Genomic DNA, 14,609 nt, shown 5'->3' with positions numbered 1-14,609 from the left:
TGTGTAACTGCCTGCTGGGACTAGCTTGTATGAGTGAGGCGTTCAGGCAGGTGCAATTCATGCTCCCCTGCTGCATGTAGTCTTTGCACACTTGAGTTCTCCTTTGAACTATCCTCTTTTTTCTAAGAGCGTTTTAAATTTACCATATTGTTTTATAGTCTCTTATCCTTTCTTTGGCGATCACTCGTAGCTGAGTAAAATTGTCTTCCATAAACACGGTTTATCCTTACAGCAGCCCTGTAAAGTAGAATGTAGTGCAGCTTTAGCAAAACAAAAGGAACTGTGACTTAAAGGCTAATAAATGGATAAATATTGTGGCATAAGCTTTATTTGGCTATTGGATGACTCATTCCTCATAATCTATGTATGTTTATGTAATTATACATTTGCTCACCTTCAAATTACTACCGGGCTATTGCTTTATTTCTGCTATCCCTTTGGCTGATAGGGTGCCAGAGCAATGTAACAATGAGTAATGCATAATGAGCCTGTGGCAGCAGAAATGTTTAATTAGGTCTCTGGATCTGATGGGCTGACTTAAAAAAAGTTTAAAGACAAGACTCTTGCCAATTGGCTTATTGAGAAAATTGATAGGGCTCATGAGCAAGATAGCGCTATTACACTCATGCTCTGCTTGTTAGCTTCCTATAGGCACCTGGCTGTCCACAGTGAGAAGAGAATGCTGGACTGTAGAGGTCTTTGTCTGATCCAGCAAGGCTGCTCTTATGTTTCTGTGTTCAGAAAGCAGTGAAACAAACAAAGGCATTTATGATGGCTGCTCTCCTCTTATAGCACTCTCACTCCAGAGTCTCCCAAATTCAATCCAAGTCCACAACTTCCTTGTGAAACTTACATCTTTAGGAGTGGTCCACATTCCTTCCTCTGATTGCTTCGCAACAGCAGTGGATGTTAGCAGAAGTTAAGAACTGCCTTCATGCTTTGTTTTCCAACATTCTTTAGAAACAACCAAATGATTTTTGAAATTGAGACCTAAGAGTCTGGGGCTTCTGCTGGCCTTGGACGCCCCCAAAGTGTGACCTCTTTTTCACATCTGTCAGTGGTCCTGCTCATGTGGTTCCCATACCAGTGAAGGATGGGGGCGGGGAGAGATGACTGTTGTTGATTCCCTTTTCAGCCCCTTGCATTTCCACAGATTAGAGAGAGGTGGCACAAGGAGCTGAATGAACAGGGGGGAAATTGCCCCTCAACAAGACTTTTGTCAGCAGGATCTCCTGCTCAGTATGTTCATGAACAAAAGAAACACTTGCCTTCATGATAGTCTAGTTCAGATCAAACCCATTGAAATCAATTAGTTGTTTTGTGGCCTTTGAGTTTATGGGGGAGCTAGTCATTACTATGATTGGGCTATAATCTCCTAATGATTCAGTGATGGCTCTTGTGTTGCCCAGCTAAAATCCTGCAGCAATAATGCAGCTTCTGTCATATTTTCTCCTTTCCTCTTCTCCCCAGCCCAGAACTGCAGTTACGTTTTGCGAGGTCCAAACGGGACAATACAAAGTCCAGGATTCCCGTACGGCTATCCAAATTATGCAAACTGTACATGGACAATCACCGCCAAGGAGCAGAACAGAGTGCAGCTTGTATTCCAGTCCTTTGCGCTAGAGGAAGATTTTGATGTGCTGTCTGTCTACGATGGGTTGCCTCAGCAGGGAAATCTAAGAACGAGGTATGAAAAAGGAGGGTTTTAAAAAAATATCTGTCATTCAGAGAAGGGAAATGTTCACAAGCACATTAAGATGTCTGTTGGTTGGATTAGAACACTTTGAATGAAGGTTTTATGTTTCAATAAAAGCAGGTCCTAGCTCTATTTCTGTAAAGTTATCTCAGCTGTCTGGATTTCACACACTTGATAAGGCCTCAAAAATATTGCTAAGCATGTTCGATGGCATAGTGTTATCAGTGCAGTTGCTGCCTGAGACATCTGGAAAAGTTAATTAGAAGTTGTTGCTAGAGGAACTGAGCTTGGAGAGGAAGCTTTCTAAAAGTCAAGTCCCTCCCCTCCCTGCAACCCCATCTTTAGGGATAGCAGATAAATAATTGGCAATTTGTGAAACTCTTAAAATTGAGAGGTTTTGCACCCCCTCTCCAGTCTTTGAAGTCTCCCTCTTCAAAACCTTGTACTGTTCATTTTATATAGTATTTCTGTAGCAATATATCATAAAATATCAGGGTGCTTTGCAGTTAAAATATAAAACATAGAAACACAGTGTTGTTTTTTTAAAAAAATAAAATACAGATAATAGTTAAGATGATTGGGAAATCATTTTTTAAAAAATAAAAATAATAAAATCCACAAAGGTGTGTCACCATAAAATGGTTTTCAAGAGATGCCTGAAAGTCAAAAGCAAGGATGCCTGTGAAATCTCTGCTGGAAGAATGTTACCCAAGAATGGGGCTAACAGCACTAAATCCCTGATTTCTACTTGAAGTCTGCCCCCCTGTAACAACTAGCAATGCTTCAGATGGTCTAAGCGATCAAACTGGAATATAAGAGGTCATGCTGGGATATATCAAGCTGAGATGTATGTAGTCAGGAAAGGTTTGGCTTCTTGGACTTTGGTTTCCACTTCCTGGAGGAAGGACTTCTGGCTAGAGATGGGCTGCATGCTGCATCTCAAAGCAGCTGGCAATAATGTGTTTGCTAGGAGTCTCATGAACCTGATTAGGAGAGCCATAAACTAAATCCTGAGGGGGAGGGAGACAATATTATAGATAATAGGGGAACACATGGTACTGGAGATAATAGCTTCATTGTTGCACAGGAAACTGAGATGGTGGTACAGAAACTTGCCAAAGGGCAGGAAACTATAAGAAGGAAGCAGCTTGTGGTGTTAGTTTTCTCTGTACTAATGCACAGAGTATGGGAAACAAGCAAGAAGAATTGGCGCTTTTAATGCAGGATGGCAAATATGACCTGGTAGACACCACTGAAACCTGGTGGGATGAGACTCATGACTGGAATATATGAATTGAGGGGTATAACCTGTTTAAAAGGAAGAGACCAAACAAGAAGGAAGGAGGAGTAGCATTATATGTAAAGGATGTGCACACTTGTGAAAAGATCCATGACCTGGAGCACAGAAGGCAGATTGACAGTATATGGAGGAAAATTGTAGGAGATGGAAACATTACTGTGTCACCTCCAAGCCAGACTGAAGAATTAGATATTGCCTTCCTAGGGCAGATTATCAGACTTTCAAAACGGAGAAATATAGTAGTCATAGGAGACTTCAATAAACCTGATATCTGTTGGAACTCAAACTCTGCCAAGAATGTTAGATCCAACAAATTCCTAAATTTCCCCACTGACAGTTTCATTTACCAGAAGGTGGAAGAAGCAACAAAGGGAACATCTATCTTGGACTTGGTCCTCACTAAAAGGGAGGGTCCTCAACAAAAGAGAGAAACTGATCGATGAAGTGGAAGTACTGCAAACTGTGGGAAGAACTGATCATGTACTCTTGGGTGTCATGATACAGAGGAAAGAGAAAGCTGAGTGTAATTGGATGTGCACTCTTGTCTTTAAAAAGCTTCAAAAAGCTGAAAGAACTACTGGGTAAGATCCCATGATCAAAAATACTACCAGCCACATGATCCTCAGTGGGCAATGATTCCACACAGGCCATTTGCTACTGAGTGTGCAACCACTTGGGGAAGAAGGGGCCAGGGGAAAAAGAGTGTTGGCTAAATTAAATTAAGCTTTCTAAGTGCTTGTACTGAACACATGAAAATCCCTCAGAGCGGTTTTGAGCATGGAGTATGGATCACTTGAAGAGAACAGTTTGTTGTTTGGGACAAGCAGCAGGATGCTCACACATTCCTTGTCAGTACACCAGCCCCCTACTTTGTTTCTTGGTTCTTTCCTCAGAGTTTAACAAAAGAACGTTAATAAATAATAATAATAATAATAATAATAATAATAATAATAATAATAATAATTTTTATTTATATCCTGCCCTCCCCAGCCGAAGCCGGGCTCAGGGCGGCTAACAACAATAAAATAATACAACATTCTAAAATCATTTCATTATAAAATTAATTCAAATCAAATTGATGGCAACCATTGGGCTAGAGTTCTGTGAAGATTGCCAAAGGAGGGAGTCAGGCTGTGCCCTGACCAAAGGCCTGGTGGAACAGCACTGTCTTGCAGGCCCTGCAGAAAGATGTCAAGTCCCGCAGGGCCCTAGTCTCTTGTGACAGAGCATTTCACCAGATCGGAGCCACAGCCGAAAAAGCCCTGGCTCTAGTTGAGGCCAGCCTAACCTCTCTGTGGCCTGGGACCTTCAAGATGTTTTTGTTTGAAGACCGTTTATGCCAAGTTTATTACACAACTGCATTTGATTTGCATTTCATTCAGCTTGCAGAGTTTCCTAGTGTGAGACTCCATGTATAGTCCAGCAGATGATTTCCAAATATGTGTGGCTGTAGCTCAGTAGTGAATCCCATGCTTTATGTGCAGAAGTTCCAGCCCCAGTCTTTGACACCCCTGTCTACATGGACCTCAGGCAGCAGAGCTGGAAGACTGCCTGACAACTTTGATAATTGCTGCCTATCAATAGTTTGACAGTGTTGGTGTGAGATGGGCCACATGTCCACTTTGTACAGTAATCTGAGGAGCAGCATCCTGAAAAGGTCCAGGTGGAAGCTGCAGACTGCCTTTAGCAGGAAAATTTCATTGAAGAACTGAGTATTTTCAGTCCTCTTGGCACATCCTCATGCCTTGGCTCCCTAGCCGATGGAGATCTCACTATGACAAAAACTTCAGAACCAAGCAAAAGCTATGATAATGGAGGGCCATGATCTCCCATCATTGATTTGAGGCAGGAATTAACTGGGTGGATTTCTGTGTGACCCAATTATGTGCACAAGGTCAGATGTTGACAACTTTTAATGGTCCCCTCTGGCCTTGAAGTACTTTGAAAGTTATCATGTGTTACATTATACAGTAAGCCATTTGCTCTCTGGTGTAACTTCAGAACAAGTCCCACAACCTTTGAGTGTCTCTGTTAGCTCAACCGGAAGAATCTGGGTTAAAGAAGCAGAAGTTACAGTGGAAACCAGCTGCTCTGCTGGTGTGAGAGATGAGCAGAGCAGTGCCAGTAAATAAATTATACCTTTTGCTTATGACAATGGAGCATTCACTTCCATTCTTTTTATTATCTTTAAGATCAAGTTTGTGCAAATTTCTTACTTTATTACTTAATTCCTAAAAGAGAAGGGCTGTAGCGCAGTTTTACAGCATCTGCTTTGCATGCAGGAAGTCTCAGGTTTAATCCCCAACATCTCCAGTTAGGGCTGGGAAAGCCCCTGTCTGAAATCCTTGAGGGCCACAGCCAGTAAATGTACTAGACCAGGCATCCCCAAACTCGGCCCTCCAGATGTTTTGGGACTACAATTCCTATCATCCCTGACCACTGGTCCTGTTAGTTAGGGATCATGGGAGTTGAGGTCCCAAAACATCTGGAGGGCCAAGTTTGGGGATGCCAGTACTAGAGAATACTGAGCTAGATGGACCAATGGTCTGATTTGGTTTAAAGCATCTTCTTTGTCCATGTAGGTGGTGGCACCTTATTCTAAGAAGGCCTTTGGTGGTATTCAACACTGACAATAATAATAATAATAATGGAATTTATATATCACCCTAGACTCTCAGGGCGGTTCACAGAACAAAATCAAAATAGAAAACCACAAAATATATAATCAAAATAAAAACAACAACCCACATCCCCCAACAATGAAGTCTAGTTTCCTTTTGAGTGAGGTACAGTAATGAAGAGGGACGCGGGTGGCGCTGTGGGTTAAACCACAGAGCCTAGGACTTGCCCATCAGAAGGTCGGCGGTTCGAATCCCCGCAACGGGGTGAGCTCCTGTTGCTCGGTCCCTGCTCCTGCCAACCTAGCAGTTCGAAAGCACATCAAAGTGCAAGTAGATAAATAGGTACCACTTGAGCGGGAAGGTAAACGGCGTTTCCGTCCGCTACTCTGGTTAGCCAGAAGCAGCTTAGTCATGCTGGCCACATGACCCGGAAGCTATACGCCGGCTCCCTCAGCTAATAAAGCAAGATGAGTGCCGCAACCCCAGAGTCGGCCACGACTGGACCTAATGGTCAGGGGTCCCTTTACCTTTACCTTACAGTAATGAAGATGCCCGGTGTCTTTTTGCTACATTTCTTACTTTCAGATATACAAGCAGATTGGAAGTAAGGGGACTCATAAAAACAAAGTGGAAACCCACCAAATCTTACATTGGATTCTCATCATCAACAACTAATAATCAGCTCCCAGTCAGTGAACATAAACTCATCAGCACTGAGCATTAGCAACTAATCAGCAGGAATACCTGGTCATCCTTGTTCTTCAGCAAACGTTTTGACTGATTCTCTTGAAGAACATTAGCAATGAGAGTCTCCCAAGCATTGAAGAGGACAGATGGGAAGTAAAGATGCTCATTCAAAAGAGGCATTCTTGAATATGTGCTTTCAGTGACCCTCGTTAGTATGGAACTGATTGGACTTTGAAACTCACTTGGGGTTATGTAGTTGGGTTTAGTTATTCCCTTGTTTTATTGAACCAACCATAACCAAGCTGTGAAGTTGTTTATGGTATGTGAGTTTCCATATTAACAAAATGAGCATGGCCTCCTAATTTTTCACCTGTTTTGGTGACAGGGAGCCCCGTGCACTAGCTGGCTGCTTGTAGGTGACTTAAATCACTTTTAAAGAACAACAAGAGTAACATGCACTGCCCCCAGCCCCATCCTGCAAAACCACTGAGGTGAATGTCAGTGATGGTGCTACCAGAAGACCAGCCCCTTAGTGCCACGCCAATCACTCCTGAAGAGAAGGCAGGCAGGCAGAGTTTAGCTAAGCACACAAACTTCAAATTAACTTGCAATCAATCATGGTTTGAATTACAATAATATTAGCTAGGGGCCATGTAAGGCTTGGTGCACATCCAGTCTTTTCAAACCCATCAGGTTCACTTTCTAAACTGTTATATATTTGTGACAGCACTACTTAAAGCAAAATGTATTTTAAAATATCTCTTTGGGTTTTTTTTCCCCCCTGAAGGGGGAAACCTTTGTGTATCCCCATGTTAACCCTAATCCTCTATGTGGTTACCTGGAAGTTCCATTAGCTTAAATGAAACAGACAGAGCAATCGAAACTATAGGCATGATTTATGTCTTCTGGCAACATCCCAACTTAAAAACTTCATTCAAACCCCGTTCAGAATCATCTGGGAGGGTCTGATGCCAGCAGAAATCACCTGAGCCCAGTGGAGGAAACACAAAGATTAATACAGCACCCACAGCAACACCACTGATGTCACAGAATCAGCACACACTGCTCACTCGGCATGCACAGCACCCCCACCACACACAATCATGAATGAACATGGACAAACACCCTCCCCATGTACAGGCAAACAGGTACAAACAGGTATATATGGCACAGCCAGAACACATATACAAACAGCAAGACCAAGCAGAACATTAAACAGACACAGACCTGCCCAAAGTCCCTAGTGCCCAGTGATGGCAGTCTCTCGCACACAGGCCAAGGAACAAACACCACAGATGGGGAGCCATTAAAGTAAGGTTTGCTGCAAGCATGGAAGGCGATGCAGCCCCCAAATGGCACAGCAGCTCAGAGCAGAGACAGGCAAATCAAACACCCTCTCTCACAGCAAGTCTTGACAAACATTCATCAAATTCTGCTGCAGGGGACCAGAATGGCTGCAAGAGGCAGTGACTGTGCTGCAAACCCTCTGTAAGAAGGTTGCTATTGTCTGCAGCTGTATCTTCCCAACGCCCCCCACAGTGTGTTGTCAGTGCCAAGTTTAAGTGGTCAATCTCCCCACTCCCCCCTCTTCCTTTTTGAGGGTATGGTGATGCTGAGAAGATCCCATGGGCGCTGACAGCATACATCTATGCCAGCATTGGTTTTCCTCTGCTGGATGGGTGATCTCTCTCTCTCTCATATATATATAGATACACACACCAGCATACCTGGGGCTTTAGTTTCCTAGTAAATATACGTAAGATTGCAGCTTTAGTTGATGTCCCATCCTGAAAAATGAATTTTAAAAAGAGTTTAACCCATGTCTCATTGTTCTGTGCTTTATCAGCATTTTGATTTTGGTTCTACTAATATTTTTTTCTACATCCTTTCTTTATAAAACTTTTTTTTAAAAAAGAAAAAAAACTCACTGCTGTTGCCAGTACAGAATTTTTGTTTCTTTTCTAAGCTATCAATTTTACGTGCCCCCCCCAACTTCCTCTCTCTGCTTTCCAAATGTACTCCATTCATCATCTGCCTGCTAGCCTTGAAGATGGATGACTGTACATCATTTATCAAAGCTCATGCCACCAACTTGCTGGCCAGAAAAGGGGAGCAGGGGAGGACTATAGAGGAAAGTTTCTGGAAGGAAAGATGAACAGGTCCATCGATGAAACATGCTCCAGTCAAGTGTATAGGATGAAGCCCCATCTGCATTTGATTTCTTCTTTTTAATGGAGAAGGTTGCTCTTTGGAGCAGAAATGTGGCAGAAGGGAGAAAGTGCATATCCCTTTTCAAAGATTGTTTTTCTGGTTATAATTTCCCTGCCCCAAATGCTTTCCCTCTGTGCATCTCCTTTTCTTGCATAGGGATGGGGGAGAAATTTGATGTAATTTGCATTTAAAGGTGAACTTACCTAATTTATACTTTGAATTGAAACATAGGCAACTTTTGAAATTCACGCTTCTCTGAATTTTGCAATGCCATTCTTAAGCATTGTGTACAAAAGTGCATATACATTGCTGGTAAAGTGCACATAAAAATGCATGTTATAGCAAAAAGATGCAAAATGTGTTATGTTATGGGAAATGGGCAAAAATGTGTATATTAAGCAAAATTTCCTATGTAAAATTAGGAGAAATAAGCACTAAAATGCAGATTGTTCTTGATGAGAACTGAATTCAGGATTGGAAAAATGAGAAACTGAGAATCTGAAATTGGCTCAGGGGAAGATGTCATGAGGTAACTCTCCTCCAAGAGAATCTTTTTTGGGTTAGGAAGAAAACAAGAGAGACAGTCTGGGTAGGTTGCAAAGCACTGGATACATTTTAACGAGGAAACACACACACAAAGACACACACACACAACATTGTCAACCACCGTGCAGCCATATGGTAAACTCAATTCTGCACACACCAAGATTCTAAAGAATTTCTAAAGTCCCCTGTACACAAGGCAGAAAAACATAAGCCTCTACATATGAGGTCCACTCAGCTCTTTAAATGACAAATATTAGTAAATGTTGCAGATTTAGTTTCTAACAGGAGCGCACCTTCTCAGAGTGCCAGCCAGCCAGCCATTCCCTCTTCCAGGTTACTCCACTCTGTTCTTCACACCCCTTCCCCATTTTTCTTTTCCAATTGACTTTCCACATCATGTCCATGGCTACTTAGCATGCTCCATCCTCCTTGGACTGTTTGAGGGCATAGTTCCTCCTTACACACTTAAGATTAATTGTTCTTTTTTCATTTGTGGTACGTTTGCAGCCTCAGCTTCCCCAGGCATGCATTTACCTCCTCTCGTTCCCTTGTTTCCCTGCTTTGGTTTTTTTCCGTTGCCAATCACCACCTGACACCTGAAGAAGGAAATGATGGAGCCATATAAATTGAGGTTGGAACAAGAGCCTATGTTTTGATATCCCTTCTCCCTTGTTGTCCATGTTCTGATTATGGACCCTGACATCAAAGAGGAAACATTTGCTAGCACTGCTACTGTAAGATTAGAGGAAACAGTAAAATCTCTTATCCATTATTCAGTGAGCATCTGTTGGCATTCGTGTGCTGTTCAATGGCAGCCGCTGAGCCTGGTGCCAGAAACATACATCATTTGTTAATGGAGAAATGCCCTCGTCAGATCTGCGAATGAGTGCTATTGGCTTTAGAAGTGTCTTAAATGCTTTTGCAGCTGTAAAACTTGGCCTCCTCAGCAGTGTGATCAACCGACGAGAGACATAATTTTATTATTGTTGTCATTATTGTTAAACAAAACTTTTATTGTGTGATTGTGTGAAGGGAGGATCAATTATTAACCAGGTTGGTCAGTGTAAAGATCATTGGCAAATTACCTGTTTACTTGTTTGATTAATCTTGTAGTTATTCTTGCAAGAGAATTGGGCTTCAATGATTTTCAGTTGTATGTGCTGAAACCTTGAAAGTTTTCAAGGATAGCCCCAGATAGAGTCCACTGGAATCATATAATCAAGAGGTTAGTAGAGGATGCACGACTGTAACTAAGCCATTTCAGGAACGGCAGTAGCTACTGAACCAGCCATAGCTGGGTAAAGGTGCTTCAAGACATTGGAGACAGCTGGGCTCCAAAAAACACCAGTGACTCCAAGAGCACCTGCAAGCTATAAACCTGCTTGCTCAGCAGGAGTGCAACACTATCCATAGCAGGCTGTCTACCCAATGCATGTACTTTTTAGTTTGGAGAAAAAGGTGAGTAAGAGGCAACATGATAGATGTTGTAAAATTAAGCATGAGGTGGAGAAAGCAGAGAAAAGCTTTTCTCCCACTCAGTGATGAAATTTGTGTACCTATAGTGAAACTGAATGTTGGAAGATTTGGGACAGATAAAAGAAAGTACTCCTTCATGCAGGTCATAGTTAATCAACTTGGATGGCTTTAAAAGAGGATTAGACCAATTGATGGCAAGTAACCATGGTGACTAAAGGGACACAGGTGGCGCTGTGGTCTAAACCACAGAGCCTAGGGCTTGCCGATCAGAAGGTCAGCGGTTCGAATCCCTGTGACGGGGTGAGCTCCCGTTGTTCGGTCCCTGCTCCTGCCCACCTAGCAGTTTGAAAGCATGTCAAAGTGCAAGTAGATAAATAGGTACTGCTCCGGCGGGATGGTAAACGGTGTTTCCATGCACTGCTCTGGCTTGCCAGAAGTGGCTTAGTCATGCTGGCCACACGACCCAGAAAAAACTGTCTGCGGACAAACGCCTGCTCCCTTGGCCTATAGAGTGAGATGAGCGCTGCCACCCCAGTGTCGTCTGCAACTTGACCTAACGGTCAGGGGTATCTTTACCTTTACCTTTAACCGTGATGTCTATGCTCTGCCTCCATGGTTAGAGGCGAAAATGCTTTTGAATGCCAGTTGTTGGTATCATTTGCACTTCCATTTTTGAAAAGGTTTTAAAGGCTGCAAGATCCATGATGGATCTTGCACACCATGTCTGTTTTGGCTTTTAGGTACTGCAGGATCTGGGAAAGCTCCCAGGAACAGTAGGAGTTGACTCAACAAAGCCCAGCTGAGTCCTTTTATCCACAAGCAGGGCTGCACTCTTAGAATTCTGGGTCCATGCTGCGTGCTTTGTCACCAGGGAATCCCTTGGATTGTGTGCTCTCTGCCTTCATCTTTGGGAACTTTGAAGAAACAGTCGTGCTTCTTGAATGGTCAGTTGTTGCTGCCAAGTTTGCCCTCCACAGAATGCTGCTGCTCTAATAGTGTGTTTGGGTTCTTCAGGGGCTATGAGACCTCTTCAGCAGATGATGTGAATCTGGGTCTGAATCAGAGAGGTCTGGGTTGTAATCCTGTGAAATTTCCCCACTATAGATTTGGAATGACATCATGGTCAGCCATCAGTAGCCCATGTGGATGTAGATTCATGATGAGCAAGGGGGCCTGGGTTCAGCACAGTTCATCTGGCAATCCTTTAAGTTCCTTGCTAAGCTGGAGACTGAATCTTTACCTCTCCAGTTAAAATGAATCTTTCTGTGCTATGGATCACTTAATTACTTAACTTGGCTTGCAACCTCTGCAGAATATACAAAATAGCTGTATTCAGGGAAATTATATGTGTCTGCATTAGCTTTTCTGAAATACCAATCTTGCTGTGCTGGAGGGATGTGGGGAGTTTATTGTTTGTCATGTTGCATTGGCTTGCCGGGAGTTAAATGCACTTAACATCTGTGTGCTGCTGTTGGAAAATAATAAACTATGCACTGTTTGTCTCCCGCACATATTCACCTGAGAAAGGTCAGGTAATCAGAGGTCCTGTCATATCACCTTAGGGAGGTTCTGAATATTTATATATGACTTTGACTCCTGCTACTGCACAAGGCAAGAGACAGGAAGGACAGTCAATGTTGGTCTGGGGAAAATGATTCGGCACTTTTCTGCAATGGTGAAAAATGTGAGAGTGCATGAAATCAGGCTTTATTTTTCTTATTTGTATAAAAGGTGTTTAGCACCCCCACTTTAGCCAAAGCTTCCAAGGTAGCTGACACTTTTCAAGAACAATTTAGCACAACAGAACTGCAATTAAAGTCATAGTGGGAGAACCACGAAATGAACATAAACCCAGCATAAAAATATGAAAATTAAAACCAGAAGCTCTCAAAAGTTATATATTAAATGTATGGGGAAAAGGTTGTCACCTAGCTCTGAAAAGATAGCAAAGGTAGCTAGATACCAGCTGAGTGTTCCTAGAGTGAGCATTCTACAGCTGGGGCACTACCACAGAGAAGGCTCTGTCTCTGTAGCCATGCACCACACAATAACAGGTAACAGTAAGGCTGCATAGGACTCTGAATTGTACCTGGAAGCAACTTGAAAGCTAATGAAAGATCTCTCTCAATTAGTTCCAGCCACCTGGAATATATCTAAAAGTAACTCTAAATTTGTTTGATGTATTCTGATCCAACTATAGCCACTTGGTAGGCTCGACACTGAGCTCTAACCTGTGTCTGGTCGGATTCAGAATGAGTTTTCCACCACCAATGCTCTAGCCGTCTCAGCAATTGTTTCATCGCCCTCAGCCCTGGAGAAAACCATGGGGCTGTCCAGGCTCAATGCAATCGGAGAGGGCGCTTCAGTAGCCCTGGTTAACTCCGCATTCCAGTGGGCCACCAGGGAAACTGCAAACAGTTACAATTAGCAGCATCAGCACTGGTGTTGCCCTTGGCCACCACGTCACATCCTTTGCAATGCCCAGGACGTAGCATCCATCTGGGCCAGTGTGTATGTGTGTGGCAGTGGCTGCCACCAAAAAACCGTGGAGAATATTTATAGAAAATTCTGTAAAGTGGTCTTTTTTTTCCTGGGAGGAAAGGGACTGAATAACTGCTCAGAAGTCCAGCCCCACTCAAACACATGTGTTTCATGACATTTTTGGCTCAGCTCCAGTCACAACTATGCCCAAGGTGTAACATGACAGCTTAAGGATGGTGAAAGGTAGCAGAATCACAAGTTTTTGTTTATTAGATTTCTGTACCTCAGCACTGATTACCTGGCAGAACACAGTTTTACTGGTTGTGCCAGTCAAATGCTGGCTGGCAACCCTAATTATTTTTGTCAGTTGTCTGGGAGCAAAATCTCCCCTCCTCCAAACATTCAGATTTGTAATTTATCTTCATCTGCCCCTGCCTCTAGCCTTTGTTAGCCATTTAACCTTCCAGTACCATATTTTTCCTCATCAGTCAATGGAAGCACCCGGCTCCCGAACTCTGAGGTGTCACTGTGCTTGAAGGTTTGCAAAAAAACCAAAGACCCTCAAAGTGGTATGAATAGGATGTATTTTTAGCTTCTCCCTTCTCCCATTTGAAAGGAAGGGTCTCCCTAATGCTGACCCCAAATGCTTGCTGCTAGCAGATTTTGCAAATTGCTGCTTCCACACTTAAAAAAGAGAGAGAAAAAGCTGAACAGCTACTCTGTTGCTGTGAATGAATGGGGATTTAGATCATTTTATAAATGTCTCTGTTCCTCTTACAGCCATAAAAATGAATTGTGTTATATAAACACACATACCTGATGATCATTTTGACCTTCAATTAGTGTGGTTAATGAGAGAGACGGCTTGTTGGAGGAGAAAAATAGAACAGGAGATGCAAAATTACTGTTAAAAAGGTCTTGAGAGGAATTATGTAGATGGTTAATGGAAATGGAAGCATAGACTGTAACACAGGCTGTGTATGCTAGAAAAACTGGAATTCTGCACTAAGCAGGGCACAATTCTGCAACTTGACTTGGCCATGGTGCCCAAAATGCTGGTAAATTCCAGATTGGATTATTGCAATGTACTCTACTTGGCCCTTGAAGACGACCCAGAAACTTCAACAGATCCAAAATGCGGCAGCAAAATTATTGGCAGAGGTTGCTTTTAGAACTCATATAGCCCCTTGTTCTAAAACAGCCACATTGGCTGCTAGCTCATTTTTGGGCCCAGTTCAAGGCGTTGACATTAGTGTTCAAAGCCTTAAATGACTTAGGCCCCAGATATCTGAAAGACCACCTCCTTCCATACAAACTCAAATAGGATCATTTTTTATTCTGAAAAGATGGAGATACCGGGGAGTGGGAGTAGATGTAGACCCCTCCCCAATAGTATTCAGAACTGCACCATTTGTAAGGCTGTTGCAGAGCTAGTCCTGAAACTGGCGAAGGGGGTGGGGTCGGGAGCAAGTAGGTAGTCCAGGTCAGGTGAAAGTTAAGATCCAGAGCACCAACCAAATTTCTGAGGGGGCAGTGGCTGGTTCATAGTCAAGCTCAGACAGTTGGTCAGATGGTATGACAAGGCACAGGA

At 42.9% G+C, this 14,609-nt stretch overlaps 1 protein-coding gene across 3 annotated transcripts in view; it reads left to right on the top strand.

Moving 5' to 3' along the window:
- The window catches only part of CSMD2 (CUB and Sushi multiple domains 2), a 506,434-nt gene that overhangs the window by 60,344 nt on the left and 431,481 nt on the right, over positions 1–14,609 (top strand). For all 3 annotated transcript variants that reach the window (XM_081871629.1, XM_081871627.1, XM_081871630.1), the window contains exon 2: positions 1,471–1,687. In XM_081871629.1, the coding sequence (XP_081727755.1) occupies positions 1,471–1,687 (217 nt within the window). The remainder of the gene's footprint in view (positions 1–1,470; positions 1,688–14,609) is intronic.

This window comes from Podarcis erhardii (assembly GCF_964252035.2).
Source record: "Podarcis erhardii genome assembly, chromosome: 7".
Classification (NCBI taxonomy): Eukaryota; Metazoa; Chordata; class Lepidosauria; order Squamata; family Lacertidae; genus Podarcis; species Podarcis erhardii.
This window is presented reverse-complemented; position numbering and strand designations above follow the sequence as displayed.